The 25,589-nt window shown below is 43.4% G+C and overlaps 1 protein-coding gene and 1 long non-coding RNA gene across 6 annotated transcripts in view; one reads left to right on the plus strand and one right to left on the minus strand.

The window, feature by feature from the left end:
- l1cama (L1 cell adhesion molecule, paralog a) overlaps positions 1-13,567 on the plus strand; it is a 127,617-nt gene extending 114,050 nt beyond the window's left edge. For 2 of the 5 annotated variants that reach the window (XM_041845503.2, XM_041845504.2), the window contains exons 20-30: positions 108-223; positions 604-820; positions 1,056-1,178; positions 1,651-1,827; positions 8,004-8,117; positions 8,527-8,676; positions 9,202-9,333; positions 11,702-11,774; positions 11,940-11,951; positions 12,197-12,208; positions 12,627-13,567. In XM_041845503.2, the coding sequence (XP_041701437.2) occupies positions 108-223; positions 604-820; positions 1,056-1,178; positions 1,651-1,827; positions 8,004-8,117; positions 8,527-8,676; positions 9,202-9,333; positions 11,702-11,774; positions 11,940-11,951; positions 12,197-12,208; positions 12,627-12,864 (1,364 nt within the window). In that variant the 3' untranslated portion in view covers positions 12,865-13,567. The remainder of the gene's footprint in view (positions 1-107; positions 224-603; positions 821-1,055; positions 1,179-1,650; positions 1,828-8,003; positions 8,118-8,526; positions 8,677-9,201; positions 9,334-11,701; positions 11,775-11,939; positions 11,952-12,196; positions 12,209-12,626) is intronic. The other 3 variants (XM_041845506.2, XM_041845505.2, XM_041845507.2) reach the window with 3 other exon arrangements.
- A 4,009-nt stretch (positions 13,568-17,576) lies between these two features.
- On the minus strand, positions 17,577-25,383 carry LOC121537393. Its single transcript, XR_005995064.1, has 4 exons — positions 25,347-25,383; positions 23,366-23,527; positions 18,652-18,816; positions 17,577-17,730 (listed from the first exon to the last, which is right to left on the minus strand). It is a non-coding gene; the product is annotated as an uncharacterized LOC121537393 (long non-coding RNA).
- Between the last annotated feature and the right edge of the window lie 206 nt (positions 25,384-25,589).

The following is a 25,589-nucleotide window of genomic DNA, read 5'->3' on the forward strand; positions in this document are numbered from 1 at the left end:
CCTCCCTCCCTACCGCCTCCTCCCTCCTTCTCCCATTCCTCCCTCCCTCCTTCCTCTCTCCCTCTCTCCACCCATCCATCCTTCCTTCCCTCCCTCCCTTTCTCCAGTCCCCCTGGAGGCTCCTATGAATGTGGGTGTGATGCTGCTCAACAGTTCAGCCATCAGGGTAACGTGGGAAGCAGTGGACCAAGAGACTGTCAGAGGACACCTGCTTGGATATAAGGTAACTTGCACCTTCACCATGTTTGTCTCCAGCTCTGGCACTGAAATAGCTTACACTACAAGAGAGATACAATGACTGTCAAGGTCTATGCAATTTGAATAACTAATGAACTCATGAATAGTCTCATTTCCTGTGTCCCCTTTCCTTCCCCCCTCTGTGTGTCATATCAACATCACAACCATGACATTATGGCTACATAGAGATTTATAACCCTTTATAACCTCTTCCCTCCCAGATCCATCTGCCGAGGTTTGGCTCCAGGGGCCACCACCGGGGCCGCATACATTACATATCATAAACATTACATTATAGCTACATAGAGATACATAGAGCATTATAACAGCTTATAACCTTCCTCCTCTACCCTCTCTCCTCACCAGATCCACCTGACGAGGTTTGGCTCCAGGGGCCACCACCGAGGCCGCAGGGCCAGAGAGCCAGAGACCAGTGTGGTGGTGGAGACAGGGCCCAACGAGGAGAACAGGGTCCTGGGGGGCCTCAGACCCTACTCTCACTACGCCTTCACCGTCACTGTGTTCAACAGCAAGGGAGAGGGGCCCCCCTCCGAGACCATGTCCTTCGAAACCGACGAGGGAGGTGAGAGAAAGGGAGAGGTGGGAGAGATGAGGGAGGCAGGTGTGAAAGAATGGATAGGTGAAATAGAAAAAAGGTCAAATAAAGCAAAGCAGTGTTACATCTGGGGAAAGATACATAACTAAAGACAAGAATGGAGTGACATTGGGCTTTGATGTGTGTGTAATGGAGACAGATAGAGACAGTGTACACTGCAGTGGAAGCATACTCTAATCAAGTGTGTCTGTGTCCCTGTCAGCTCCTGGCCCCCCCATGTCCTTACTCCTGGACAGCCCTGCAGACACGGAGATGACCCTGCACTGGACACCTCCTGCCCAACCCAACGGGGTTCTCAAAGGATACCTGCTGCAGTACCAACAGAGTGGTTACCTTTCTACACCTCTCCCCCTTATCCGGCTAGATTTAATTAGACAAGGGTAGTCTAGTAATCTATTGATGTGCCCTTGAGCAAGGCACTTAACCCTAATTGCTCCTGTAAATGACTAAAATGTCAATGTACTTGTGGGTTCAACTGACTGTCAAAGCAAGTCTTCACGTCTCGAATCTGCTTCTTTGTCTTGTTGAAGACAACAGTGCTACTTATTATCATATGGTATCATTGATCTATCTCTAACCCTGTTGTTTCACAGTGACATATTGTTGATGTATTACCAGTCACTTCTACAGATGGCTAGTGGATAATATATCAATCATATTCCATCAATCCATCAGAAGCCAATGTCCCCTAAGGGAAAGTCAGAGCCAAACCTATATAACGTTATAGACCATTCCTCAAATTCTGTCAGAGACAAATGTTATTCACCGTTCTACTTCTCCTCTCTATTCCCCTGTAGTCGTGAAGAGTGATGACAGCCCGATGCAGGTGGAGACCATAGACGACCACAAGGTCACTCACCTGACCCTGAAGCAGCTGGACCCCCACAGCCGCTACCGCTTCTACCTGAGGGGGCGCACCTCAGCCGGGGACGGAGAGCCTATCATCAGGGAGGGCGCCACCACACTGGACGGAGGTAGTACTTCAGGAGGATTATTTACATTAACACACCGAGAGGGTTACACCAACAAGCTGATTGATTGATTAATTGATTGGTCGATTGATTAATTGATTGTTTGATGGATTGACAGCCCATCACCAGGCAGGGCGCCACCACACTGGACGGAGGCAGTACTGCAGGAGGATTAGAATTAGAAAAACGTTTTTGTCCACACAATGTGGAAATGTGTCTTCCGGCTGCACAGACATAAAAAAAAACAGACATTAAAATATACTGTTTACTGGTGGATTTATCACGCTGTGGTTACATTGTGGAGTATTAGGAGTTAAGTAATATTATCACACTGACTGAGAGGGCTAACACTAACAGGATACGGACGGTGAAAGAGATTCTAACTCAGTGATTCTCACGAAACTGGCACTTGACCCCCCCAAAATATGAATCCTCTTGGATCACTAAGATTAGGATCTGTAGCTCAATTGGTAGAGCATGGCGCCTGTAACGCAAGGGTAGTGGGTTCGATCCCTGGGACCACCCATACGTAAAAATGTATGCGCACATGACTGTAAGTCGCTTTGGATAAAAGCGTCTGCTAAATGGCATATTATTATTATCTATTTCATAATTATTGTTATGTTTATTGATAAAATATTATGCATTCTACCACAATTTCCACAACTAGCAATGTCGAAGTTCCAAAAAAGTTATATACAAATCTAATATTTTTTAACATTGCTTACCTAATTAAAAGGCCTGAGGTAAACATAGCAATGAAAACAAATATATTTCTAATTTAATTCTAAACTTTTCTTTTGTAATTTATCTCATTATGGCAACACATTTCCTTTTCTGAATCTTGTTGGGGAAAAAAAAATAAAAAAAAGGCACTTCTGATTAAGCCAAAATGACTAAAGTACACATTTTATTTTTCCTAATATTTCATAAATATTGGTGCTTATGGTAATGATAAGCAGGTTTCTGAGATGAGCATGCATGTTTCGGTAATGAGTGTTGCAAAGTTTGCCATTGAAAAACTGTACTGAGCTCTATTAGAGATTCAGTAACCCAATACATCATCAATCTGTCATTTGTTAATTCCAACTGACTTGCATAATACTGAAATCACTGATCTTAATAAAATTGATTAAAATATCCCTTATTTTAGTATAATCGTAAGTACTGTAATCAGGGATGAAAGTAGATTTAATTTCTTACTGGTATGGGACACCCACGTGTGCGCACACATTTTTTAAAATACTACAAAAATTACAGGGTAGCCTACTCTGCTGACACTGACAAACAGATCAATAAAAACGATGTTGTCTGATCCATATAATGGGCCTACGAAAAGGGGAGACACAAATACAATATGATGTCCATCTAACCTGAAGGAGGAAATTATTGTCCAATGATATGGCCAATGTTCTCTGCTCGTGCCAATAAGATAGGCTTTTGTTCGCTCAATTAAGTTAAGAATTTTGATAACTAAAAGACAGATTGGAGTCTTTTCATTTTCATCTCTTTATAGCAAAAGGAGTATTTCTGTCTGTAATAAAGGCCTTTTGTGGGGAAAACTCCTTCTGATTGGCTGGGCCTGGCTCCCCAGTGGGTGGGCCTGGCTGCCAAGTGGGTGGACCTATGGCCTCCAAAGCCCACCCATTTCTGCACCCCTGCCCAGTCATGTGAAATCCATAGATTAGGGCCTAGTTAATTTATTTCAATTGACTGATTTCCTTATATGAACTGTAACTCAGTAAAATCTTTGAAATTGTTTCATGTTGCGTTTATATCTTTGTTCAGTATATTTAGTATTTGCAGCGCACTCTGCCCTCCCAACTGTAGGCTATGCGATTTAAAACAATCCACAGCTTTTTTTAAAGAAGCTAATGATCCTCTGTGGCCAAATCATGCTTTCTGGTGTAGTAGCCAATTTTAAATGATTTTTATTTATTTCTGTATAGACAGGAGTAAGCTAATTAGGCTATATAATTTTGGCAATTTAATTCAATTTACTTTAGGGAAAGCTTAGATTCCTCTAGCCTTATGGACACACCGCCTATGCCTTTTATAATAATCATAATATAATATGCCATTTAGCAGACGCTTTTATCCAAAGCGACTTACAGTCATGCGTGCATAAATTTTTGTGTATGGGTGGTCCCGGGGATCGAACGCACTACCTTGGCGTTACAAGCGCCGTGCTCTACCAGCTGAGCTACAGTATATGTATAAACACAACCAGTCATGATGTTTTCATCTGATTGTCAAAAACTTAAAAAAGGTGCTCCTGTAGGCTACTGTAGTGGACCGAGTGGCGCAGCGGTCTAAGACACTGCGGCTAGAGGCGTCACTACAGATCCGGGTTCGATCCCGGGCTGTATCACAACTGGCCGTGATCGGGAGTCCCATAGGTCGGCGTACAATTGGCCTAGCGTCGTTCCGGTTAGGGAAGGGTTTGGCCGGAGTACGCCGTTATTGTAAATAATAATTTGTTCTTAACTGACTTGCCTAGTTAAATAAAACCCGCACATTCGTTCACTCACACAATAATTTCAGCATCCAAACCCAACAGTGCACTGTTGAATGGAAAGAGACATCACCTAGCCTACGTGTAGTGTAACGAAATTCTGCGATTGTCATTAGGCCTACACTTGTAGCCTGAATTGATGGATCCACTGTTGTCAACGCGCACCAAACAGGTTTCCCTCAAGAATTTCCCTGTATTTAGCGCCATCCATCATTCCTTCAATTCTGACCAGTTTCCCAGTCCCTGCCGATGAAAAACATCCCCACAGCATGATGCTGCCAGCACCATGCTTCACTGTGGGGATGGTGTTCTCGGGGTGATGAGAGGTGTTGGCTTTGCGCCAGATATAGTGTTTTCTTGATGGCCAAAAAGCTCAATTTTAGTGTCATCTGACCAGAATACCTTCTTCCATATGTTTGGGGAGTCTCCCACATGCCTTTTGGCGAACACCAAATGTGTTTGCTTATTTTTTTCTTTAAGCAATGGCTTTTTTCTGGCCACTCTTCCGTAAAGCCCAGCTCTGTGAAGTGTATTGCTTAAAGTGGTCCTATGGACAGATACTCCAATCTCTGCTGTGGAGCATTGCAGCTCCTTCAGGGTTATCTTTGGTCTCTTTGTTGCCTCTCTGATTAATGCCCTCCTTGCTTGGTCCGTGAGTTTTGGTGGGCAGCCCTCTCTTGGCAGGTGTGTTGTGATGCCATATTCTTTAAAAAAATGTATAATGGATTTAATGGTGCTCCGTGGGATGTTCAAAGTTTCAGATATTTTTTTTATAACCCAACCCTGATCTGTACTTCTCCACAACTTTGTCCCTGACCTGTTTGGAGAGCTCCTTGGTCTTCATGGTGCCGCCCCTTGCTTAGTGGTGCTGCAGACTCTGGAGCCTTCCAGAACAGGTGTATACAGTGGGGAAAAATAGTCATTTACATTGACATTTTAGTCATTTAGCAGACGTTCTTATCCAGAGCGACTTACAGTTGCATACATTATTATTTTATTTTTTTATACTGTCCCCCCATGGGAATCGAACCCACAACCCTGGCGTTGCAAACGCCATGCTCTACCAACTGAGCTACATCCCTGCCGGCCATTCCCTCCCCTACCCTGGACGACGCTGGGCCAATTGTGCGCCGCCCCATGGGTCTCCCGGTCACGGCCTGCTACGACAGAACCTGGATTCGAACCAGGATCTCTAGTGGCACAGCTAGCACTGCAATGCAGTGCCTTAGACCAGTCAGCCACCATTTGTGCATGTTCTCCCACTTAAAAAGATGAGAGAGGCCTGTATTCTTCACCTATACACGTCAACTATAACAGACAAATTTAGATTTTTCCCCCCAGAAAATCACATTGTAGGATTTTTAATGAATTTATTTGCAAATTATGGTGGAAAATAAGTATTTGGTCACCTACAAACAAGCATGATTTCTGGCTCTCACAGACCTGTAACTTCTTCTTTAAGAGGCTCCTCTGTCCTCCACTCGTTACCTGTATTAATGGCACCTGTTTGAAATTGTCCTCAGTATAAAAGACACCTGTTCACAACCTCAAACAGTCACACTCCAAACTCCACTATGGCCAAGACCAAAGAGCTGTCAAAGGACACCAGAAACAAAATTGTAGACCTGCACCAGGCTGGGAAGACTGAATCTGCAATAGGTAAGCAGCTTGGTTTGAAGAAATCAACTGTGGGAGCAATTATTAGGAAATGGAAGACATACAAGACCACTGATAATCTCCCTCGATCTGGGGCTCCACGCAAGATCTCTCCCCGTGGGGTCAAAATGATCACAAGAACGGTGAGCAAAAATCCCAGAACCACACGGGGGGACCTAGTGAATGACCTGCAGAGAGCTGGGACCAAAGTAACAAAGCCTACCATCAGTAACACACTACGCCGCCAGGGACTCAAATCCTGCAGTGCCAGACGTGTCCCCCTGCTTAAGCCTGTACATGTCCAGGCCCATCTGAAGTTTGCTTGAGTGCATTTGGATGATCCAGAAGAGGATTGGGAGAATGTCATATGGTCAGATGAAACCAAAATAGAACTTTTTGGCAAAAACTCAACTCGTCGTGTTTGGAGGACAAAGAATGCTGAGTTGCATCCAAAGAACACCATACCTACTGTGAAGCATGGGGGTGGAAACATCATGCTTTGGGGCTGTTTTTCTGCAAAGGGACCAGGACGACTGATCCGTGTAAAGGAAAGAATGAATGGGGCCATGTATCGTGAGATTTTGAGTGAAAACCTCCTTCCATCAGCAAGGGCATTGCATTGAAAATGAAACGTGGCTGGGTCTTTCAGCATGACAATGATCCCAAACACACTGCCCTGGCAACGAAGGAGTGGCTTCGTAAGAAGCATTTCAAGGTCCTGGAGTGGCCTAGCCAGTCTCCAGATCTCAACCCCATAGAAAATCTTTGGAGGGAGTTGAAAGTCCGTGTTGCCCAGCGACAGCCCCAAAACATCACTGCTCTAGAGGAGATCTGCATGGAGGAATGGGCCAAAATACCAGCAACAGTGTGTGAAAACCTTGTGAAGACTTACAGAAAAAGTTTGACCTGTGTCATTGCCAACAAAGGGTATATAACAAAGTATTGAGAAACTTTTGTTATTGACCAAATACTTATTTTCCACCATAATTTGCAAATAAATTCATTAAAAATCCTACAATGTGATTTTCTGGATTTTCTTTTCTCATTTTGTCTGTCATAGTTGACGTGTACCTATGATGAAAATTACAGGCTTCTCTCATCTTTTTAAGTGGGAGAACTTGCACAATTGGTGGCTGACTAAATACTTTTTTCCCCCACTGTATATAATGAGATCATGTGACAGAGCATTTGACACTTAGATTGCACACAGGTGGACTTTATTTAACTAATGATGTGATTTCTGAAGGTAATTGGTTGCACCAGATCTTATTTAGGGGCTTCATAGCGAAGGGGGTGAATACATATGCACGCACCAGTTTTCTGTAATTTATTTTTAGAATTTTTTTCATTTCACTTCACCAATTTGGACTATTTTGTGTATGTCCATTACATTAAATCCAAATAAAAATCCATTTAAATTACAGGTTGTAATGCAACAAAATAGGAAAAACGCCAAGGGGTATGAATACTTTTGTAAGGCACTGTAGAGGTTGTTTGAGAATAAGATCCTCATTCTGAAGGCATAATAAAGAAACTAAGGACTGCTCCTCTACATGATGTATTATGGGTGAATAAAACTTTGATTGGAATTTTTACAGCAACTTGAAAAAGTGTTACGGTAATGAGAAACATGTCTACAGACACTGTGTTTTTATGTAATAAATATTATAGTTTCATGTAAACTTCAACTAGTATACATTTTTTATGATTTATGGACAAACAACAGCAACATATTTTGTGTTTTATTCAAATGAGTTTGGTTTTTCTAAAGTAACATTTTATGAAATGACCTGAGTATTTAATCCGGACGCATTTTGGTAAAAATGCCATATCATTTTGGCTAAAATGTATTTAAAATAAGACACTGTGCCATAAACCAGACATCTTAGTCTTCAGAATGATAGTTGATTGTTGCAGATGCATCATGGTTTTCTAACTCAATTTGCTACTGCCATGGTTAAAACTGGTTTCATGAGAATCACCCTAACCCCTTCTCTACCCATTCCAGCTCCTCCGTCCAACATCAGCTTGTCTGTAGGAGAGAAGTCTGTTAACCTGAGCTGGGTGCCAGGACAGAGACACAGGAGTGTGGGCTTCCAGGTCCAATACCTCAATAAGCAAGGTACCTCCGAGCTTTGTGTTTGTGTGTGTTGGTGTGTGTGTGTGTGTTTGTGTGTGTGTGTGTGTTTGTGTGTTTGTGTTTGTGTGTGTTTGTGTGTGTTTGTTTGTGTGTGTGTGTGCATGTGTGTGCATGTGCATGTGTGCGTGTGTGTGTGACTGCAGAGACACAGGAGTGTTGGCTTCCAGGTCCAATACCTCAACTAGAACAATACACTACCAGCTGACCAACAGTATGACTGTGGGAACACCGAACTCATTTGTAAAACGTGAAATGTAAACATAGTCATAGTCTCTCTGGAGGAGACTATAAAACATAACTTCACTCCCCTGTCTGTAAGAACAAGAAGGAAAAGTTCATATTTTTGTCTATTTCCATGTATAAACAAATAAAGTGTTTATTTTGTCTTCAGGCGGTGGGAAGTGGAAGCAGTCTGAGAAGCTGAACTCGTCTGCATCGTTCTACCAGCTGAAAGGTCTAACCCCAGGGTCACAGTACCGCCTCAGATTCACCTTCAGCAACAATGCCTTCTGGGAGACGGAGATCAGGACAAAGGGAGCAGGTACCGGAGACAGTACACACACACACACACACACACACACACACACACACACACACACACACCTAGGCACGCTGCATGCACACACACACTCACACCTTCACCAACAACGCCTTCTGGGAGACTGAAAACCGAGGGAGCAGGTAGGAATCACAGGCTGTACACACACCTAGATGCAGACACACACACACACACACACACACACACACACACACACACCTTCAGCAACAATACCTTCTGAGAGACGGAGATCAGGACCGAGGGAGCAGGTAGAGACACCATCAGTTGCACGAGGCACGAACACACCAAAACACACACACATACGCAGACACGTACACACACCAGAGGAGGCTGGTGGGAGGAGCAATAGTAGGACGGTCTCATTGTAATGGCTGGAATGGGATCAACGGAGTCAAACACTCCATAGCCACCCTCTCTTCTTAATCTCTTCTCTTCTTTTAATCTCTCTCCGATCCCCTGCTACGACCCTCTCTCCCTAAAACTCGCCCTCCCTCTCTCCCTCACTAGGGGTGATGGATGTGCAGACAGGCTTTGCTACTCAGGGCTGGTTCATTGGGCTCGTGACCGCCATCGTGCTGTTGCTGCTGGTACTGCTAATTCTCTGCTTCATCAAGAGGCGCAAAGGGGGAAAGTATTCAGGTAGGTGTAAATATAACAAATCAAATCAAATTGTATTTGTCACATGCGCCGAATACAACAGGTATTACAACAACACCAGATACCAGATAAACCACGTCAGGTCTAACAAATCACATATACAGTCGTGGTCAAAAGTTTTGAGAATGACACAAATATTAATTTTCACAAAGTCTGCTGCCTCAGTTTTTATGATGGCAATTTGCATATACTCCAGAATGTTATGAAGAGTGATCAGATGAATTGCAATTAATTGCAAAGTCCCTCTTTGCCATGAAAATGAATTTAATCCCAAAAAAACATTTCCACTGCATTTCAGCCCTGCCACAAAAGGACCAGCTGACATCATGTCAGTGATTCTCTTGTTAATACAGGTGAGAGTGTTGACGAGGACAAGGCTGGAGATCACTCTGTCATGCTGATTGAGTTAGAATAACAGACTGGAAGCTTTAAAAGGAGGGTGGTGCTTGAAATCATTGTTCTTCCTCTGTTAACCATGGTTACCTGCAAGGAAACACGTACCGTCATCATTGCTTTGCACAAAAAGGGCTTCACAGGCAAGGATATTGCTGCTAGTAAGATTGCACCTAAATCAACCATTTATCGGATCATCAAGAACTTCAAGGAGAGAGGTTAAATTGTTGTGAAGAAGGCTTCAGGGCGCCCAAGAAAGTCCAGCAAGCGCCAGGACCGTCTCCTAAAGTTGATTCAGATGCGGGATCGGGGCACCACCAGTGCAGAGCTTGCTCAGGAATGGCAGCAGGCAGGTGTGAGTGCATCTGCACGCACAGTGAGGCGAAGACTTTTGGAGGATGGCCTGGTGTCAAGAAGGGCAGCGAGGAAGCCACTTCTCTCCAGGAAAAACATCAGGGACAGACTGATATTCTGCAAAGGGTACAGGGATTGGACTGCTGAGGACTGAGGTAAAGTCATTTTCTCTGATGAATCCCCTTTCCGATTGTTTGGGGCATCCGGAAAACACCTTGTCTGGAGAAGACAAGGTGAGCGCAACCATCAGTCCAGTGTCATGCCAACAGTAAAGCATCCTAAGACCATTCATGTGTGGGGTTGCTTCTCAGCCAAAGGAGTGGGCTTACTCACAATCTTGCCTAAGAACACAGCCATGAATAAAGAATGGTACCAACAAATCCTCAGAGAGCAACTTCTCCCAACCATCCAAGAACAGTTTGGTGACGAACATTGCCTTTTCCAGCATGATGGAGCACCTTGCCATAAGGCAAAAGTGATAACTAAGTGGCTCGGGGAACAAAACATCAACATTTTGGGTCCATGGCCAGGAAACTCCCCAGACCTTAATCCCATTGAGGCGGGTGGACAAACAAAAACACACAAATTCTGACAAACTCCAAGCATTGATTATGCAAGAATGGGCTGCCATCAGTCAGGATGTGGCCCAGAAGTTAATTGACAGCATGCCAGGGCGGATTACAGAGGTCTTGAAAAAGAAGGGTCAACACTGCAAATATTGACTCTTTGCATAAACTTAATGTATTTGTCAATAAAAGCCTTTGACACTTATGGAATGCTTGTAATTATACTTCAGTATACCATAGTAACATCTGACAAAAATATCTAAAAACACTGACGCAGCAAACTTTGTGAAGACCAATACTTGTGTTATTCTCAAAACTTTTGACCACGACTGTACTGTAGAATGTAGTTTCTAACAAATTGCATATATTACAGTAGGTAGTTCTAACAAACCACATACACAAGATAGTAAGGAAGTAGCCTTGCAGGAGCCTTGGCTGTTTCTGTAGCTTGAGACAGCTTGATGTACTAGTACACCACATGTCAATCGCAGGGCCTTACCCCTAATCATTCTCCTTAATGCTGAGTGCCAAGCAGAGACGCATCGGGTTCAATTTTTACAGTCTTTGGTATGACTTGGCTGGGAATCAAACTTCCAATATCAGGGCAGACACTCTAACCACAAGGCCACTGAGTTGGGCCATACCAGATTGTTTGTGAGAAACCCTATATGCCAGGTAGTTTCTGACAAATCACATTATATGTAACAGACCAGGTCGCTCTAAGAAAGCACAACACATAGCCTCTATATTGCTCTGATGCTAGTTCACTACCTGGCCAGTGTCTACCAAACCCTAAGCCATCCACTAGCTTAGAAAGGAGCTTCTACTGATTAATGAACAGATACTGAAATTCAATAATTTCTCTCTCTCTCTCTCCCCCCCTCCCTCTCCCTCTCCCTCTCTCTCTCTCTCTCCCCCTCCCTCTCCCTCTCCCTCTCCCTCTCTCTCTCTCTCTCCCCCCTCCCTCTCCCTCTCCCTCTCCCTCTCTCTCTCTCTCTCCCCCTCCCCCTCCCTCTCCCTCTCCCTCTCTCTCTCAGTCAAAGATAAGGAGGAGGGTCAGGTAGACTCTGAGGCACGCCCTATGAAGGATGAAACATTCGGAGAGTACAGGTTGGCCTGTCTAATCAGATGATATATTGATTATTATGCATTGATCATCTATTAATATCCCTTCAAGCCTGTAGATTATATAATCATTGAATATTAGCACAGACTTAAAAGGATAGTTTACCCAAGTTACAAAATGACATATTGGTTTCCTTACCCTGTAAGCAGTCTTTGGACAAGGTAAGACAGCAATCCATCTTTTGGCTTTGTTCACCTGGCTGCTGTCATGAAAATGCTAATTTAAGATTATTCTTTTTTTAAACAATGCAAGTCAATACCCCCCAAATTAGCATTTTTTAAATGTCATGCCAAAATCAACATGATCGCTTTGATTCCCTGATTGAAAATATAAAAGTATGTTTTTATCCCAACCTCGTGTTCATTACTGTTCCTCTTTCCCCTAATGCTTTCCCCTGCTTTGCCAGATCTCTAGAAAGGTATACTGTAAGGTGCTCTACTGTGCATGCATTCCCTGCAACTGAGTCGAAATAGTGAATGTTTTTTGTAGAGGCTCTCCCATTTATCCTCTCCTTTCCCCAGTATACCTAGCCAATACCCTTCCTATGGCTGTGTGATACAATACAATGTCTGACCTTGGTATGTGAGATTGGTGGCACCTTAATTGGGGAGGATGGGCTTGCGGTAATGGCTGGAGCGGAATCAGTGGAATGGTATCAAATACATCAAACACATGGTTTGATGCCATTCCATTTTCTCAGTTCCAGCCATTATTATGAGCTGTCCTCCCCTCAGCAGCCTCCACTGGTGAACCACCCACACATAGTAATAATCTTTCCCACCTACCAACCTCCTTTCACGTCCCTCAATTTTTCCCTCCGTCCCTCCATCCTGTAGTGACAATGAGGAGAAGCGGACAGCCAGCCAGCCGTCTCTGTGTGATGAGAGCAAGCTGGATGGCTATAACAACGGTAGCATTGCTGTAACCGAGGTGAACATGGAAGACTCCCTGGTCAGCCAGTACAGCCGGCCCAGCGAAACCACCCCGGACCCGGGCACACTGCAGGAAAGCTCCCCCCTCAATCCCACCCCCACCACCAACGGCCTGCCCAACTCGGCCGCCATTTTAGATTAGGCTAGTTAGTTAGAGGTGGCCATTTTAGATTAACGGTTACTAAGGCAACGGGACTGTCTGTCAGACCAAAACATCTCTGTCAACCACGTCAGGTACAGTACAACATGTCAACAATACAAACATGCCCACTGCCCACCCACTCCTAGCTATCAATAATACATGGGTTTATCTACTTGACTGACTTTTCCATCCATAAACTCACTGACTATATGATCAATATACTACTGACCATTCAGATACATCTGTTATTCAACAATGTTATCTCTCCATCTGACAATTTTTTTGGGGGGGGGGGGGTTGGCAATCAGTTTTGCTTATATTTTCTCATTTTTGAACTATTATAATTTTTTGATAATTTGCATATATGAGATTATTCATATTTTGATTTTTTTCTCCATAAATCAAGATAATCATAATTTTAGCCAGGTCTTCATACTATAAATAAATTGGACGCTTAAGAGAAAGAGTTAGCTGTTGGAATGCTGTATAGCAAGCAAGCAAGTCAGTGTATATATGTGCATTACGTCTCTCTATCTAGCCATATACAGTATTATAGATCTGTACTACATGTTCACTATGAGTTCCAGTGCCTACTGGCCCTCTACACAGAGCACCAGATTACATCCTTACTCTATTCCTCTCTACTCCGCTCCTCTCTACTCTCTACTCTACTCCACTCTACTCCTCTCTACTCCTCTCTACTCCTCTCTACTCTACTCCACTCTACTCCTCTCTACTCCGCTCCTCTCTACTCTCTACTCTACTCCACTCTACTCCTCTCTACTCCTCTCTACTCCGCTCCACTCTACTCCTCTGTACTTTACTCCACTCTACTCCTCTCTACTCCTCTCTGCTCCGCTCCTCTCTACTCATCTGTACTTTACTCATCTCTACTCCTCTCTACTCTACTCCACTCTACTCCTCTCTACTCCGCTCCTCTCTACTCTCTACTCTACTCCACTCTACTCCTCTCTACTCCTCTCTACTCCGCTCCACTCTACTCCTCTGTACTTTACTCCACTCTACTCCTCTCTACTCCTCTCTGCTTCGCTCCTCTCTACTCATCTGTACTTTACTCCACTCTACTCCTCTCTACTCCGCTCCTCTCTACTCCTCTGTACTTTACTCCACTCTACTCCTCTCTACTCCTCTCCACTCTACTCCTCTCTACTCCTCTGTACTTTACTCCACTCTACTCCTCTCTACTCTGCTCCACTCTACTCCTCTCTACTCCACTCTACTCCTCTCTACTCCGCTCCTCTCTACTCCTCTCTACTCCTCTCTACTCTACTCCTCTCTACTCTACTTCTCTCTACTCCACTCTACTCCTCTCTACTCCGCTCCTCTCTACTCCTCTCTACTCTACTCCTCTCTACTCCTCTCCTCTCTACTCCTCTCTACTCCGCTCCACTCTACTCCTCTCTACTCCTCTCTACTCCACTCTACTCCGCTCCTCTCTACTCTACTCCTCTCTACTCCGCTCCTCTCTACTCCTCTCTACTCCTCTCTACTCCACTCTACTCCGCTCCTCTCTACTCTACTCCTCTCTACTCCTCTCTACTCCACTCTACTCCTCTCTACTCCACTCTACTCCGCTCCTCTCCGCTCCTCTCTACTCCTCTCCTCTCTACTCCTCTCTACTCCTCTGTACTTTACTCCTCTCTCCTTCTCTCTACTCTACTGTACTCTACTCTCTCCTTTTCACCACAAGTGTGACGTCATTATTGGTATGATATTGTAATTTATATGTAGACCTCTTTGTGTACTAGCTTTCTGTATCTATTCTGTCTGTGTCTCTTTCTACGGTGTATTAAACTATGTCAGCTGATAAATGTAATCTTTCCCATACCTCTTCATGTCATAGTATAACATAACATAACACTACTGCACGCCATAATGTGTGGTAGGGAGCAGTAGTTCTATATATTTACAGTTAGCTGGGAGTGAAATACACAGACGCACGGACACACACACACACACACACACACACACACACACACACACACACACACACTCTCTCTATCTCTCTCTCGATATTCCTTTCAGGCCCTGAACAATGCACGCTGGCAATCCAAAACAGGCTTACCTGATCAGCAGATTGGGCTGAAAGGCAAACGCGTAGATTGGTAGCTTTTTGCATCTAATGTATAGGATGTATTCTTTGTAGGGCTGGGTGGAAATAATATTTACATGCCAAAAACCCTTTGTTTTGAATCAGACAACGGTCGGAATGATGACAAGAAGCAGACAGAAACAAGAATTTAGAGAAAAGGAGAACAGAGGTATTTATATAGGAGAAGAAAGAGATATAGAAAGATGTCACTGAATGTAAATACAACCCAACATATGAGTTTGTTTGATAAAAATGTGTGGGTTTTAAAACTCTGTCTTAAGTTTACTTTAAAGTTTACTTAAAAAGTCATTAAATGTTTTATTTGTTTTGTAACAACGAACCTATGAATTCATATTTTCCTGCTTTGACAAATAATGATGGTGATTTGGCTGTTTAAAATGTATTGTTAATAGTAAAGAAAAAAACTAAAAGGCAAAAAAGAAATCCTCACACCATTCCTTGAATCGCAAACGCTCTAAAAGAAAACAAAAAATATACATTTTACATCACTAGTAGTAGAAGTGCGCATGTGAGACTTGGTTTTGGATGTCGAGATTAATCAGTAGCTAATGTCATTTTAAAATATACAGTAGAATCAAAACCAACCTATTGAAAGCAGAGGTTAAAAGTAGGTTCATGTTCATCATGTACATCAATGTTTTGTTTCCTGACTTTAAAGGGGCACTTCACCAATTTGTTAAGTGTCCTTTTAAGCATTGCAGTCCAGTGAGTATCTGTTGAGAGTCTATGTACTGTGTCTGAAAAGGCAACTTATTCCCTATATAGTGCACTGATTTTGGGAATAGGTTGCCATTTCGTACACTTTTTTGTGCTGAGGCAGTGTGATGATGATGAGGCAGGGAGGGATGCAGTGAGCTAGCTTGTGATGAAGCACCACAGGGAGCATATGCAATGTGCTGGCTCTGCTCTCACTGCTCACCCAGTCAAACTAGCCTACAGTCTATTCTAAGACAGACCCAGGTTAAAATAAGATTATTTTTATTTTAAAGAAGAGTTTGATTGGGCCTGCCTGGATTGCCGGATGGGCGGAGACCAAGGTTTGCACTTTTGGGACTACTCTATTGGTTCCATTGTGCCAGGCAATCTCAATCAAGCACAGCTTTAAGTATTTGAGAGAAAGCGAATGCTATTTGAACCCAGGTCTGACTGCAAGCCAAGCTGTTACTGTTCAGTGCATCCCCAGGGACATGGGATAGAGAAATGGGATTGTCTCTGGCTGGCAGAAAGACAGTAGGTCTGAACAAGAGGTTTGAGGTTTGAGTGAGCCCAGCTCCCTGTAGTTTGCTGTTACAGACACACTCAGGACAAAAACATTTCTTTTTAGAAATCTATTTTCATATGGGAATGATAAAATGACAAAATGAAGTAATATGCCAATTATTCTATCACAACTTTGGTTTGCGTCACAAATGGCACCCTATTAGTGCACTACTTATGACCAGAGCCCTATGTGTTCAGAAAAATACCCACATGCCCTAGTCAAAAGTAGTGCACTATATGGGGAATAGGAGCGCCAATAGTGACACAGCCTATCTAGCTGCTAACCATCTGTGTTTGTCATGGTGTGTTGTCAGGACAAACGTTTGCTTTGAATGAGTGAACTACTGAACACACAGATACTCACTCTACTGCCTGCCTGCCTGCCTGCCTGCCTGCCTTTCTATCTATCTGGCTCTGCTTTGCTTCCTACGTGGTCAGTGAGGGGATCGACTAAACCAGGGTTAGCGCTAGCGTTTGGTTCTTTCCCCTCTGATTTTTATACTTACAACATAAAATCAAATAAAAAAGTGATATATAGAGGAGAATGACAGCAGCAGCTTCTTTAGGACATGACATTTATGGATTTACATTCATGATGGAGGGAGGGGAGGGATACTGTGTATTTCACTGCCTGAGGGGAGACAGAGTGCCTGTGTGTGCTTTGTTTGGGTTGCACCATTAGCAAAATGGAACTGGGGGACCGGGGGATTGGAAGGTATAGTAGTGTATTCATACCCTGGTCCCAGATCGGTTTGGGTTGTATAGCAAACTCCTATGGTTATTATCATGCTAAAGTCATAGGAGTTGGCAAAACAGCACAAACTGATCTGGGACTGGGCTAGTGTGTTCGTGCCATTGGTTGAGACTGAAGTGGACGGGGTTTGGTTAGGGAGCGGGTCACTGTATGGAGGGGGTCTTGTACTGTATGTTATGGGTCCAATGACAATGTAACTATCTGCATTATGAATCAGCTACTTGTAACTAAATATGTGATTGATTAAATAAATAAAGAACTTGGAACAATCTGAACCAAAAGAGGCGTCATTGGGTTGTGTCATCATTAGAATCACTCATAGCATCGATGTCTAAAGATGGTGACATGCATGTTTATCTTGAAAAGATAAGCGAAATTAGATACTGACCACTACACATGAAACATAAAAGAATAGCTAGATAGTCATGGTGTCCATTTTATACCTAAAATACAGCTCCTGAGAGAATAAGTTGCAGAACACTGCAACATTTGACCTAGTGACTAAATCTTAGGGATAAAAGACAAGAAAACATATAATGTATGCCTATATCATAAACTTTATTTTCTTGTTGTGTTGTGCCTATCATCTGAATTTGAGATCCAGTATTGTGTGGTGAGTCTGTGCTGGTGATCCCCTCAGCGTCAGCTGCTGCTGAACTGGGTGAAGTACTGGGCCGTGGGCCGGTTGGTGTACAGCTGCTTGGCCAGGTACTGCTGACTGGTGGAGACAAGATGGTTAAAATACACTGTCACAGTCTGTTTTACAATAAAACTGTCTCTCTTTTTATGTGAAAACTCAGACTTTCAATTCTTTCACCATGTACGGTATCTCTTTGTACTTTGACAGTAACGTGTTTGTGTGTCTCTGTTGTGTATGTTTATGTGGCAAGATATCTCTCACCAAGTATCAAATCAAATCAAATTGTATTTGCCACATGCACCGAATACAACAGGTGTAGACATTACCGTGAAATACTTACTTACAGCCCTTACCCAACAATGCATTAATTTTTTTATAAAAAAGTAAAATAAAACAACAACAAAAAAGTGTTGAGAAAAAAAGAGCAGAAGTGAAATAAAATAACAGTAGGGAGGCTATATACAGGGGGGTATCAGTGCAGAGTCAATGTGCGGGGGCACCGGCTAGTTGAGGTAGATTAGGTAATATGTACATGTGGGTAGAGTTAAAGTGACTATGCATAAATAATTAACAGAGTAGCAGCAGCGTAAAAAGATGGGGTGGGGGGGGGGGCAGTGCAAATAGTCTGGGTAGCCATGATTAGCTGTTCAGGAGTCTTATGGCTTGGGGGTAGAAGCTGTTGAGCAGCCTTAGGGACCTAGACTTGGTGCTCCGGTACCGCTTGCCATGCGGTAGCAGAGAGAACAGTCTATGACTAGGGTGGCTGGAGTCTTTGACAATTTTGAGGGCCTTCCTCTGACACCGCCTGGTATAGAGGTCCTGGATGGCAGGAAGCTTGGCCCCAGTGATGTACTGGGCTGTACGCACTACCCTCTGTAGTGCCTTGCGGTCGGAGGCCGAGCAGTTGCCATACCAGGCGGTGATGCAACCAGTCAGGATGCTCTCGAAGAAAGAATGTAAGGAGTGAAGTGTCTCAGTGTGGTTGCGTTCTATGCTTACTGTTTGCGCTGCTCTCTGGCCAGCTGTTCGTCGTATCGGTCAATCTCAATCCTCCTCCTTCTGCAGCTCCATTGCTCTCCTCTCCTCCTCTTCGCCATGTCTGGTCTGCTCCATGCATTGGAAGTCCCAGGCAGCGTCTCTCTGCTTTTCGCTCTCCCTTAGTCTCTAAAATGTCATTTGGGAAAACAGGAGAAATATGAGAAAGGGTGAAGATCCAAGGAGTTCATGATGAGAACTGTAGATGAATCAACAATGATGATTGTTTTATCTTTATGGTTGTGAGATAGACAATCTTATCTCTATGGTTGTGAGACAGACAATCGTATCTCTATGGTTGTGAGACAGACAATCTTATCTCTATGGTTGTGAGATAGACAATCTTATCTCTATGGTTGTGAAATAGACAATCTTATCTCTATGGTTGTGAGACAATCTTATTTCTTTGATCACAACAATCAATAGAACCTCTATGAATGTGTTCTCTTTGAGCTGCATGCTAATTTTGAACTGATTTTACTATATATATATATGTGTCAATTAAAGATTTGCACTAAAATTAAAGTAAACGTTTACAGGTAGCCAAGGTTCTCAGTACCTCTCTCTCTAGACCAGGGGTGTCAAACTCATTTTAGCTCAGGGGCCACATGGAGGAAAATCTATTCCCAAGTGGGCCGGACCGGTAAAATCATGGTATATATAACTTAAAAACAACAACTTCAGATTGTTTTCTTTGTTTTAATACTATCAACATAAATCATAAAGCTGGAGCCTGAGGACAGTGTGTCCAAAATAGTACAAGCACAACATCACTATTAATCATAAAACACCTCAACTTTATTTGAAAATTCTAAAGAAAAAGAACACACAAACACACAATGCCTCAGTGATTCACAGAACTGTTTCACAGATCACAGAACTATATCAGGGTGTCATTTCTCAGGCAGAAATGTAGATACAAATAATGAAATCCTGTTCCCCAAACAAGTGCAAGAACCACAGAGTCAAGAATAGGTTAAATATACAAATAAATTAAAATCAATTAAAAACAATAGCACATCAACATAAAAACATATAAACATAAAGCTGGAGCCTGAGGACAGTGTGTCCAACAGCACAACATCACTATTAATCATAAAACACCTCAAGTTATTTGAAATTCTGAGGACAAACAACACACAAACACACAATGCCTCAGTGATTCACAGAAGTATATCACAGATCACAGAACTATATCAGGGTGTCTCATGCAGCACTTTAAGTGGGGGTTGCATAGTTTATTTGACTCCTGATACCTGGCATCTTTTAGCTTTCACCAGCGCATCAATATCAGGCATCACATCCTGAGTGGCAGCCAACTTCAGGATGTGATTCAAGTGCTTGTGCGTGAGCCTTGAGCGCAGCTTTGTTTTATTTATGCTCATTACAGAGAACTTGCTCACAAAGATATGTGGTTCCAAACATGCACAACAGTTTTGCAGCGAGGGCTGTCAAGTTGGGGTAACCTGGCAAGAGATTCTGATAAAATGTGTCCAAGCCAGCTGCAGCAAATTTGCCCTTCAAATCCGAGTCACACTGCAAGTCTATTATTTCAAGTTGGATGCTGACGGGCAGATCAGAGGGATTCACGGTTAATGGCGAACAAAAAACGTTGAAGTCTTTCTCCAGTTCACCAAAAATCTGAAAGCGTTGCTCAAACTCCCTTAACAGTCCCGTTATTTTATCTTTGAACCGCTTCATGTCTGCCACATGTTGGGTCGCGCACACATTTTTTCAGACAGGGGAAGTGAGCTGCATCACCACCCGGCGAGTTGCGTCTCCCACAATGACAGCTTCAACTTGAAAGAACGTATGCTGTCATAATACTGCGTGGCAACTTTGTTGCACCCTTGCAGCTGTTTGTTCAAGTTATTCAGGTGCTCTGTAACATCCACCATAAATGCAAGGTCCTGCATCCATTCTGCGGAATGAAATTCTAACACTGGTTTGCCCTTTTCTTCCATGAACTGTTCAATTTCTTCTCGAAAATCAAAGAAACGCCTCAGCACAGCACCTCGGCTTAACCATCTTACCTCAGTGTGGTATGGCAGGCCATAGATGTGGTCTTTCTCTCTGAGAAGGCTGTCAAACTAACGTTGATTCAGGCTTCTGGATCGGATGAAATTAACAGTTTGGATAATATAATAATAATAATATAATAATAATATAATATAATAATATAATAATAATATAATAAAAATAATAACCACCTTCATGACGTTATCCATCTTTAATGACTTGCAACACAAAGCCTCCTGGTGCAAAATACAGTGAAAAGTCCAAAAATCACGTCCTCCATTTGCAGATTGCACTTTCTCTCTGAACTTTGTCACAACGCCTGCTTTTTTCCCGATCATTGAGGGCGCACCATCTGTAGCCAGGCTGACAGCGCGGGACCAGTCCACTCCGACCCTGTCCAGCGCGCTGACGAGTGCAGTGAAAATATCATCTGTCATCGGCACCAACTCCACGGTCAATGTGTCATCAACTCTGCGGATGAAAATGGCCAGTTGTGCAACATCTGTAATGTCCGTGCTTTCATCAATTGCAACCGAAAACGCAATAAATTACTTTACTTTTTGCTTCAACTGGCTGTCCAAATCCACTGAAAGATCGGAAATCCTGTCTGCAACTGTGTTTCTTGTCAGGCTGATATTTGCAAAAGCCTGGTGCTTTTCAGGGCACACAATCTCCGCTGCCTTCATCATGCATGTTTTTACAAATTCACCCTCACTAAATGGTTTTGAAGCCACTGCGATTTCATTAGCAATGAGGTAGCTAGCTTTCACTGCAGCGTCACTGATGTCTCGGCTGTGAGTAAACACAGACTGCTGTTTCTTCAGACCCGCCAACAGTTCATTCACCTTCTCTCTTCTCCGCTGTCCTTGAAAGTTGTCATATTTGTCGGCATGAAGACTCACATAGTGGCGACGAAGGTTATATTCTTTCAGCACTGCAACATGCTGTGAACACACCAAACATACAGCTTTCCCATTCAATTCCGTGAATAAATAGAAGGATGACAATTTTTCTTGGAACACTCTGCACTCTGCGTCCACTTTTCTCTTTTTTGACAGAGACATATTAGGGCAATGAGGGTGCAAAGCACATAATGTTAAAAGTAGAAGCCGTAATAAATATCGCGGGCAAAACAAAGTAGCTCATCCGGATTGGCTGCACTTGCTTGACCTATTTGCTCTGCCCCGGTATAAACAGTTTGCTTGCTTAACACAATTGCTATTGCGCTATCCAGTGGACACAATTGGAACAGCAGTTTATTTTATTGAAAAATTGCAGCTCATTTTTATACTTTACAAAATCATCTCGCGGGCCGGATTAAACCCGTTTGCGGGCCTGATCCGGCCCGCGGGCCGGATGTTTGACTCCCCTGCTCTAGACGCTGTTTCTCTCTCTGCCTGCGGATGGCGCTCAGCTGCTCTGGGCTAATTTCTCCCCCTGTCCGTCAGAACCCTGGGCCTGCCCCCCGGTCCCCCGGCTCCACCCCCTTCTCTCTCTGCAACCTCGGGAAAACTCTGTCAGGATGTCTGACGTGCCACACCTCCACCATCTCCTCGCCCTCCTTCCTCTCTCCTCTGCCCGCTCTGCAGCCTTTGAATGTGGGTCAAAGAAGGGATAGAGTTTCAAGTTTTAATGTCACATGCACAAGTACAGTGAAATGCCTTTCTTGCAAACTCAAAACCCAACAATGCAGTAATCAATAACAATGTATTAGTAGAAAAAAACACATCAGATCAAGGGTCAGGGGTTAGTTAGACCAAAGGGGTCAAGGACCTCCAAACAGACGGCAGACCTCCCTCTAGGGATTGTCTGAGGAGTAGATCAAAGTTTCCCCTTATCCATCGACACAGGGCCAGGTTAACATGTTCTCTTCTCCCTTACTTTTTTGAGGTAATGTGTAGTCTGACTTTAGATTTGTCATTACGAGCAATTTTTACCTCGAGCAAGGGTCAGCCATAGACTCGTAATCAGACTGACCGCTCTGATAAAATGTTGTTTCACTTTAGTGAAACAGAATGTCAGCTCACAAGATCAGGCTGGTTGAACCTCCTAAGTCAAGAGACCTGCAAAAAGGGCTCTGGAGATATCTCTGTCTGAACCACAATGTCTGTGTCTGTAGTGCAACAAAGCTAATGAGCATAATGGGTAATTAACAGAAACCACATAATTGACATGAAAAACAGCGTGACCATAAGCATTTATAATGATGCTTCCCACTGGGATGAATCTATTCATACCAAGTCAGTCAGGCAAATGAGACGAGGGGAAAAGCTTTTATAAAAGGAGACTCACTCTGCCCACGCATAATGTGTGTGTGTGTGTGTGCGCATCTAATGTGCTCGCCATCTCCCCTGAGTGAGTGTGTACGGCATCGTTTAATTTCTTCAATGCGTTTTGTAATTAAAATAAAAAACCCTGTCCGAGTACACACCATGTCACGGCTCACAGTCTCACCAGACTGGCTTCCCGATGTGCATCCTAGGCTGGTGTGTGTGTGTTAGAGTGTATGTGTGTGTGTGTGTACATGAGCGTGTAAGTAGTTGTTGAGTGCGATGTGGGCAGCCCTACATGATGACACCTTTCCGTTTTCTCAATGACATTCAATTCAGCATTACATTTAGAAAGTAACCTACCCAACCCTGAGTGTCATCTCTCATACCTGGGACACTTGCATACTGGCAGGTCCCATCTCAGACTCTGGGATGGGAATGGACAACATGAGCTCCCCCTGCCGGTCAACATTGAGATCAGCATCCCGGTTGTCTTCTGCCCGCTGTCGGATGGCCCAGTTCAACTCTGCTGTTCTCTCCTCTTCCTCCTGCTGGTGTTGCATCAGCACTTATTCTTGAGTCACTCTCAACATACAGTACCAGTCAAAAGTTTGGACACACCTACTCATTCAAGGGTTTTTTATGAAAGAACACATATGGAATCATGTAGTAAAGAAAAAAGTGTTAAACAAATCAAAATATATTTTATATTTGAGATTCTTCAAAGTAGCCACCCTTTGCCTTGATGACAGCTTTGCTCACTCTTGGCATTCTCTCAACCAGCTTCACCTGGAATGCTTTTCCAACAGTCTTGAAGGAGTTCCCACATATGCTGAGCACTTGTTGGCTGCTTTTCCTTCACTCTGCGGTCCAACTCATCCCAAACCATCTCAATTGGGTTGAGGTCGGGGGATTGTGGAGGCCAGGTCATCTGACACAGCACTCCATCACTCTCCTTCTTGGTCAAATAGCCTTACACAGCCTGGAGGTGTGTTGGGTCATTGTCCTGTTGAAAAACAAATGATAGTCCCACTAAGCCCAAACCAGATGGGATGGCGTATCACTGCAGAATGCTGTGGTAGCCATGCTGGTTAAGTGTGCCTTGAATTCTAAATAAATCACAGACAGTGTCACCAGCAAAACACCCCCACACCATCACACCTCCTCCTCAATGTGTCACGGTGGGAACTACACATGCGGAGATCATCCGTTCACCTACACTGCGTCTCACAAAGACACAGCGGTTTGAACTCCAATTTGGCCCAAGCAGGTCACTTCTTATTGGTGTCCTTTAGTAGTGGTTCCTTTGCAGCAATTTGACCATGAAGGCCTGATTCACGCAGTCTCCTCTGAACAGTTGATGTTGAGATGTGTCTGTTACTTGAACTCTGTGAAGCACTTATTTGGGCTGCAATTTCTGAGGCTGGTAACTCTAATAATGAACTTATACTCTGCAGCAGAGATATCTCTGGCTCTTCCTTTCCTGTGGCGGTCGTCATGAGAGCCAGTTTCATCATAGTGCTTGATGGTTTTTGCGACTGCACTTGAAGAAACTTTCAAAGTTCTTGAACTTTTCCGGATTGACTGACCTTCATGTCTTAAAGTAATGATGGACTGTCGTTTCTCTTTGATTATTTGAGCTGTTCTTGCCATAACATGGACTTGGTCTTTTACCCTGGAATGAGTAGGTGTGTCCAAACTTTTGACTGGTACTGTATTGGAAAAGATAAATAAATGGGATGCATTATTGTAAATAAAAGCTGGTTCTTCTGTCTACAGTAGCAGTGCATGGGTAAAATCACCATGGAAGCCAATCCAGGAAAAAAAAAAGCCATATTACAACCTGTGTTGTAATAATTGCACTGTTTGATCTATAACCTGTTAGTTCATATGCCTTGACACCGTGATATATAGGCCTAAGGCCGAGACAATAAGAAGAAACAGTGGCAGAATAAATTCAACCACACATTTGTTTCATCACAAAACCAGAGAGCAACATCAGTCCAGTGAAGTCCACAAAACATATTGCATGCAACAAACAGTTACATGACCTAAAGCATGGTCAAGCAAGGTAATGTTTCTGACATTTTCGGACTACTAAACAACCTTTGATTTAGAACCACGGAGAGTTACCGCAAGTTGCAAAGAAAACAGGAGCTGCCACCACTATTCCAGCAACATTTCAACTTCTACATTGCAACATCATAAAATCACCTCTGTTTAGTCTAATACAGTGACAACTAAAAGATTCCAAAAACAATTTAGTCCAATCAACGTAAGCTAAATATGATGTGGCTGTCCATGGTACTGATTTCTGTATTTGAATGTGTGTGTGTGTGCAAGTATAAAAAACATGTTGACTCATCTTACTTGTAGAGAAATGCCGATGCCATCCTCCTCTGTCATGTTGCCTAAACGGTCTATGACTCTGTCATACAGTACATGCTTGTAGTTTTTGTTGTCCTAGGCTACCTGGCTAAAATAGTTGCTCGCTAGCCTAACTTCCTTTCATGGGCAACGATGCGCCAGGCCAGCTAGTTAACATTAGCATACTACATCTAACTGCATGTTGAACTTCCATCCTCTCAGGCTACTATATACATTCTCCCTACA

This window comes from Coregonus clupeaformis, chromosome 24, assembly GCF_020615455.1.
Source record: "Coregonus clupeaformis isolate EN_2021a chromosome 24, ASM2061545v1, whole genome shotgun sequence".
Taxonomy (NCBI): Eukaryota; Metazoa; Chordata; class Actinopteri; order Salmoniformes; family Salmonidae; genus Coregonus; species Coregonus clupeaformis.